This window comes from Mus pahari, chromosome 1, assembly GCF_900095145.1.
Source record: "Mus pahari chromosome 1, PAHARI_EIJ_v1.1, whole genome shotgun sequence".
NCBI lineage: Eukaryota > Metazoa > Chordata > Mammalia > Rodentia > Muridae > Mus > Mus pahari.
The window spans coordinates 124,895,109-124,903,386 of record NC_034590.1 but is presented as its reverse complement, the minus strand read 5'-3'; the positions used below and the strand labels follow the sequence as shown (position 1 = coordinate 124,903,386).

General features: G+C 38.5%; 1 protein-coding gene across 1 annotated transcript; it reads left to right on the top strand.

The window, feature by feature from the left end:
* Positions 1–1,755: 1,755 nt before the first annotated feature.
* On the top strand, positions 1,756–2,700 carry LOC110327309 (olfactory receptor 5B12-like). The gene has a single exon (XM_021206175.1). The coding sequence runs from the start codon at positions 1,756–1,758 to the stop codon at positions 2,698–2,700; it is 945 nt and encodes a 314-aa protein (XP_021061834.1).
* The last annotated feature ends 5,578 nt before the right edge of the window (positions 2,701–8,278 follow it).

Genomic DNA, 8,278 nt, shown 5'->3' with positions numbered 1-8,278 from the left:
CCAGTTCCACCCACTTACCTTTAAATTTTATAATTTCATTTATTTTCTATTTTATCTTATCAAAGGTCTCTTGTATTCTGAAAATAGAAAAGTAATGATACTAAATAAAGGCTCTCCTATATTTTAAGCATTACAAAGTGAAGGCATTTATTGGATGCATATATCATCTGCATTTTATCACCTACCTTATACTTTTACAATAAACTAAAGTACAGATATGTAAGTTTATATCCATGATGACTAAAGCATAAAAGAAATCTTGTGTTTATACAAAAGGGTTGGCTATTCACCTACAAAGAGAGAAATCTTGCGTGAAAAATGAGAAGAGACTATCTGAAGGATAGGACAGGAGAGTATATGAAGAATACAAATGTCATTAATTTTGTCATGGACTTTTAATTTTAGACTTTTATCCTGAAGCTCTATCCTGTGTATTAACCACATCTGAAATCAAAATAAACAAAGTACCTTGATTGGATTACAATGTATAATATATGTTATATAGTGTAGTTCAAGTTTGTATTTTAACTTCAGTCAAGAAAAGGATTGTAAAAAGAAAAAGGTTGTAGTCATATACCTACTAAACAAATTCATGGACATTATGTAAAGCATAGCTGGCATTTACATCCAAAAATTTCTGACCTGGAGATGAACTAGGGTAAGGAATACAGGATACCTGGATGTGAGTGTCAAACAGGTTCAATGGGAAAATGAATTTTTTTATTAAGTATATTTCATAATTCCTAGCATATAAGTTAATGATTCCTGTGTGTGGTAAAAGGCATGTCCTATGTATTTTACTCTACAATGAGACTAATTAAAGTTAAATTCAGTCTCTTAAATATCCTTCCTTATTATAGGGTATTTTTATATAACTTGACATAGGTGGGATAGAGTGAAATGAGTCTAAAATTAAGTAAATTTTGTAATATTTCTGAAAGAATTAATGATACCAATGCTTATACACTACCAAAATACTTATGTTGAAATCTTAACCTCTATATTGATGATACACTAATTCAGAGTCACTGGGAGATGTATATGGTGTAGACGCAGTGAGAGAAAAACCTCATGTGACTGGAGTTGGCTTCCATAAGAAACAAACAACAAAGAGCTAAGACCTTCTACCACAGAATACCAGAAGACATGTACAAAATAGGAATTGGGACCTTATGACACACCACAGCTCCTGAGCTTACACAATATGAAGATATAAATTTATGGCATTTAGATTCTGTCTATGTTGAAAAGAAATAACATAAAAATTTCAAAACCCAAAGTTTCCTTAACTACTCACCCAAACGAAGATGAAAACTGAAAAAAATGCAACAAAAACTCAGAAAATGAATGAAAGGTATGTATTCTCTGATATTGCATATTACCCTTACTCAATTAATACATTAAATAATTCCACTTCACTGAAAATATCATTTTGCTTGCTTTGAAACTTCAAATTCAGACTTTGTGCTTTTCTAGGGAGCAATTAATCTGGCAGTCTTATCTAAGACTTTTTTGAGCTTCAATTCAGTCATATGTAGAGATACTAGATTGAGATACATCATCTCTTCTAAGCATAGTATGACCTACTTCTAATTTAAGCTTGAATTTTGCTGCCTCAGCTTGGATCAGAATGCTGGAAAGAAGCATTGGCATCCTAAAGGAAAGCATGGAGAGGACAGACAGGACCAATAGCACCCCTTCAATTCTCATCCTCATCTCCTTTCTCTTTGCTACAGGGCAGCCACATGATCCCCAATGGAGAACAGTACTGAGGTGACTGAGTTCATTCTCGCAGGATTAACAGATGACCCAGAGCTCCAGATACCACTCTTCATTGTCTTCCTTCTCATCTATCTCAGCACTGTGCTTGGGAACCTGGGAATGNTAGGGTTGATCCTGCTGGACTCACACCTCCACACTCCTATGTACCTTTTCCTCAGTCACCTATCTCTCGTGGACTTTGGTTATTCTTCAGCTGTCACTCCCAAAGTAATGGCAGGTCTCCTTTCAATAGACAAAACCATATCACATAACACTTGTGGCACCCAGTTCTTCTTCTTTGTAGGCTTTATAACCACAGAAAGCTTTCTCTTGGCTGCCATGGCTTATGACCGCTATGCAGCAGTGTGTAAGCCACTGCATTACACCACCACCATGACTACAAACACATGTGCTTGTCTGACCATAGGCTCCTATGTCTGTGGCTTCCTGAATTCCTCTATCCACACTGGGAACATTTTCAGGCTCTCCTTCTGCAAGTTTAATGTGATAGACCACTTTTTCTGTGATGCACCACCTCTCCTGGCCCTCTCATGCTCAGACACCTATGTCAGTGAGACTGTGATTTTCTTTGTTGTGGGTTTTAATGCTCTTTTCTCTATTGTAGTCATTACTATATCCTATCTGCTTATATTCATCACTATTCTGAGGATGAGTTCATCTGAAGGACGCCAGAAGGCGTTTTCTACCTGTGCTTCCCACCTCACTGCAGTCTCTATCTTCTATGGAACTGTCATCTTCATGTACTTACAGCCCAGTTCCAGTCACACCATGGGAACTGACAAGATGGCATCTGTGTTCTATACCATGGTCATTCCCATGCTGAACCCTTTGGTCTATAGCCTGAGGAACAAAGAAGTTAAAGGTGCATTCAAAAAAGCTGTAGGGAATGCAAAATCTACCTTGACATTCATATTTTAGTTTTACAACAAATCTGTGATAAGACAGCTTCATTTACTTTCTAACTGTATGCATAATATTGACTATTCAGTCCATAGCATTGTAATTATTAAAATAATTTTCCAGCTATTTAATAAGACCGCTATAGTCAATGGATTAGGAGCAATCACTCATCAAGTCAGAATATTAGATCTAAAAAATCTAAATGGATATAGTCATATCCACTATCTCATGCTTATATCCACTCGTGTGTGTGTGTGTGTGTGTATGTGTGTGTGTGTGTGTGTGTATTGCACATGCATTTCTCTTTAATGACAAACCCATTGGGAAATCCTTACCTGCTATAAAAATGATGATGGTTAGTATCAAGAACATGCAAGGCATTAAAAAATATTAATAAACATCACAGTCAGGCAGTGGTGGGACATACCTTTAATGCCAGCACTTGAGAGGCAGAAGCAGGTGGATATCTGAGTTCAAGGTCAGTCTTGTCTACAGAGTGAATTACAGGAGAGCTAATCCTAAACAGAGAAGCTTTATCGCAAATATAAAAAGAAAAAAAGTAGTAGTAAACATCAAGAAAATAAGTCACCCAACTTAAAACCATGGCATGCAACTGAACAGAATTCTCAAAAGAAGCAACAGAATTTGCTATGGAATATTGTCCAAATGTTCAAATTCTTTCCATGAGGAAAATTCAGATTAACAGTACTTTGAGTTTTCATCTAACACCTGTCAGAAAGGCAAAAAAAAAAAAAAAAAAAAATCAAGAGATAACAAAATCTGACATCTACATATGGAAAGGGGATCACTTTTGCACTGCTGGTGGAAGTGAAAACTGGTGTGGTCACTATGGAAACCAGTGTAAAAGTTCCTGCAAATGTGTGAAATAGATCTACCACATGAACCAACTCTACCTGTCCTGACATATTCCCAAAGGACTCTGTATACTATAGATATAATTGATCATCCATATTTGGTGTTACTCTGTTAAATATAAAGAATGGGGACAGCTTAGATGCCCCTTGACTGATCAATAGATAATGAAACTGTAGAACACATGTACAATGGAGTACCATCGAGCTGTAAGAAAAGTAAGACAATCTCACAGAAAAAAATGATAAGACTGGAAATGATCACAATAACTTAGGTAACCCAGAGTTAGGAAAATAAGTACTTAATGTTGTCTTTAATATATGTATTCTATATTTGAATATTTAGATATACATGCTTAAATTGTGGTGCCTAGAAAATTAGTAAGTGGCCATACGTTGTGGGAGGTAATTTAAAGAAAAAGAGAATAGAATATACAGAGTCTGAAGAGGATAAACTATTAGAAAAAGAAGAGTCAATGGAATGAGAGATGGAATAGCAGAGAACAGAATCAACACATATGGGGAGAAATAACTAATGCCATGTTTTTGAAAATGTCATGTGAAGGCGACTACTATAAAAGTAGTAGAAAAGTCTCCTAACACAATATGTTATATATCATGTTCATATATTTCAAAAAGTTTAAATGTGGTTGCTCTGTAACAAGGGGATAATCCCTCTCTCAGATATCATAGGCTAACAATTACTCTTGGTTAGCCTTTGTAACTTGGAACTAAGAAAATATAACTGAAAACATGCCATACTAGAATCATATGACATAGAAAAATCAATCTGGTATCAACCTAGAAGCTTCATCTCTACTCACTAGCTTTTATACTGCTGAAAGATTGCTATTTATGCTACTGCAGTAGAAAAGTATTCAATAATAGTGCCAATTTGTTATCCCAAGCTACTGAAAAAAAAAAAAAAACAGATCCATTGGTGCAATAGTGGTATGACTTGTGTAAAAATAACAAATATCCTTCTTTGGAGATTTAAAGTCCACTTTAAAAGGCATAACGTGTGCCTAGTACCGTTAACTAGACCAAGAAAGCATGGCTTTCTAGGTCATAAGCCCCAGGTAGAATGCCAATTCTATTATTCTGCTAAATTTACATATAGTATTACTCCTCCCACTAATTTATCTATCTATCTATCTATTTATTTATTTATTTATTTATTTATTTATTTTGCTTTTTTCGAGACAGGGTTTCTCTGTGTAGCCCTGGCTGTCCTAGAACTCTCTTTGTAGACCAGGCTGGCCTCAAACTCAGAAATCAGCCTGCCTCTGCCTCCCGAGTGCTGGGATTAAAGGCGTGTGCCACCATGTCTGAATTAAGTTCTTATTTTTATTACCACAGATTGGTGTATCCTTTAACTCTCAGCAGAACTTTTTTCAGGTGATAATGGTTAATTCAAACACAATTGATCAACATGCAGAAAATAAGACTGCAGAACACTTAGCTCTGGGTGGGACATCTATTATAATAGTCATATCTCCAAAGCCCAAGTTTCATCATAGAAAGGTGTTGGAAAGATGCAGTGGAAGTCTATAGTAAAATAGTATTGACTGGATATGATACAATTTATATACATATAAACTTGTAGCAACATGACTTCATACACAAGATCAAGGAACCCAAAAACCCAGCATGAATGAAGGAGGTGATCATAATATTCTACTTCTAGCTGAGTAGCTTTTGGCAATGTGACTGCTCAGGGAAGAGAACTGAGATTTCTTCAGGAATATGAACCTTGAAAGACTGCCCATGTTCAAGTAGACAATCCTAAGCTCACACACATGGTGGCCAGAAGTAAGTAGGCTCAGTTAAATGAAGAGGAAGGCCTCATAAAGTTTAAAGGGGAAAAAAAGGAGTAGGAAGATACAGGAAGAATTGTAGAGGAAGAAATCAGGGAGGGTTTGATCAAATAATATTCTGCATTGTGAAATTCTCAATAAAAATTTTAATATTTTTAAGCAAATCTCTTTATACAGGTACTTGTTTTATAACACAAACCAGCATAATGGTGAAGCATTATTAAAAACCAACATGTTTATTTGATCATAATATATGAATATGAGCATTATTAGTTATATTTAAGTAAAATACTCCCAAATATAACACTTAGCTGTTATTATCAAACATCAAGAATTTCATTGTTATCAATAACATAATCTGATAAGTTAATAAATAAACAAAGCTTGTCAGCTTCCCTAAAGACACTACAACCTGAAAGCATCCCAGGAGTTCTGCATGCAGGGAGATAGTTAAGAGTCCCTCCCAAAGGCCCACAACTGCTGGGACACCCAGGGAGTCCAGTGGACTTGGGACCCATGATGCCTCAATGCCCCACCCCAAGTTCCACTCCCCTTCTGGACAGTGCATTCTTCAGGGGCAGATCGACAGTTTGCCTGCTCCCTTGAGAACACCACATCCTGAAGGCATCCCAGAAGTTCCACTGCATGAGGAGTAACTGGGCAGTTGATACCACAGTCTCTGAAGACTTCCAATAGGCTCCACTGCACAAAGGGCAACTGACCTGACAATCTGAAAGCCCCCTGCCCCTGGAGTTCTGTTACAGACAGGGCAACAGACCCCACAGTCTGAAGGCCTCGGTGGAGAACAGCTACACACAGGACAATAGCTTGACTGCTCCTCTGAATATCCAACAGTCTAAAAGGCCTCCCAGGAGATGTGCTACAGCCAGAGTGGGTCTGCTGTAGCCAGGGCCACAGGCCTACCAGGAGACCTGAAGCAAGCCAGGGACAAAAGAGACAGGCCCCAGAGACTCCCAGACAGGCAAACATTAGGGATAACCAGATGGCCAGAGACAAGCACAAGACCATAAGCAACAAAAACCAATATACATGGGAACAAATGAAAGCCCAGGCTACTATTCCCAGAAAAACTATCAATCAACATAGATGGAGAAACCAAAATATTCCATGACAAAACCAAATTCAAATATCTGTCTACCAATACAGCCCTACAGAGGATTGTAGAAGGAAAACTCCAACACATGGAGAGTACATAAGCCAAAGAAAAAATAAGATAATCATCTCATGACAAAGCCAAAAGGAAAGAATCACATGTACATAATACCACCTACAACAACAAACATAACCAAAACTAACAATCATCTGTCTTTAATATCTCTCAATATTAATTGACTCAGTTCACCATTAAAAAAATAACATAAGTTAACAGACTGAATATGCAAACAGGATGGACCTAACCCTCAAGGGATGTGAGGCCCTAGGGAGTGAGGAGGTCTGGTTGGGTGGGTGTGTTGGGTGGGAACATCCTCTTGGAGAAAGGGCTTGGGGGAGGAAGTATGGGACATGGAACAGTCAGAAGGCAGACCAGACGGGGGGAAAAGACTAAAAAAAAGATTAAAGAAAAATTTTAAAGACAATAAATAAATAAATAAATAAATATCCATGACACACACACAAAAAAATTACCAGAGGAAAGAAATTATCAATAAGTTATATAGCAAATAATGTTTAGACTTTTAAAAGGGTATAAGTTATTTCAATTGATATGAAAGAGGGCCATAGAGTTTTGCAATCAAATAGATGGAACTAGAAAATATCATTCTGAGTGAGGTAACTCAGACCCAATAGGACATGCATGATATAAACTCACTAATAAGTGGATATTAGACAAAAAGAAAAAAAGAATACCCAAGATACAGTCCACAGAACTCAAAAAGTTCAACAAGCTGAAGGGCCCAAGTGAGGACTCCTCAGTCCCACTTGGGAGAGAGAAGAAAGCAACCACAGGGTGGGAAAGGGAAGGCTCTTGGGGGAAGGGGGAAGGCCAGGATGGAAGAGAGGGGACCCTAAACTGGTATTGGGTTAGGGAAAGGACTGAAGCCCTGAGGGGCAGCAGAAAGAACGGAAACAGGCAACCTAGAGAGTTAGAAGGTAGGGGGGAATTCCCCAGAATGTACCAGAGACCTGGGAGGTAAGAAACTCTCAGAACTCAAAGGGAGGAACCTTAGATGAAATGCCCTACAGAGGGGAGAGGGAACTTGTAGAGACCAGCTCCAACAGAAAGACAGGGCATCAAGTGATGGATGTGGTTGCTATCCCACAGTCAAAACTCTGACCCATAATTGTTCCTGACTGAAAAACCTGTAGGGATGGAAATGGAGAAGAGCCTGAGGAAAAGAAGGTCCAGTGACAGGCCCAAAGTGGGATCCAGTTCAAGGGCCCCATGACACTACTACTGAGGCTATGGAGCACTCACAAAAGGGAACCTACCAGGACTGCCTTCTGAAAGACTCAACAAGCAACTGAAAGAGTCAGATGCAGATATTTGCACCCAACTAATTGATAGAAGCTGCTGACCCCTGTGGTTGAATTATGGAAAAGCTGGAAGAAGCTGAGGAGGACAATGACCCTGTAGGAGGACCAGCAGTCTCAATTAACCTGGACTCCCGAGATCTCCAGACACTGGACCACCAACCAGGCAGCATACACCACCTGATATGAGGCCCCCAACACATATAAAGCAGGGGATTGTGTTCATTCAGAGATGATGCACCTAACCCTCAAGAGACTGGAGGCCCCCAGGAGTTTAGAGTCTGGTGTGGTAGGATGGGGACATCCTTGTTGAGACAGGATAGCAGGGAGGAGGTATAGAATATAGAGCAGTCAGAGGGTGGACCATGAGGGGAATAAAATCTGGAGTATAAGAGAGAGAGAGAGAGAGAGAGA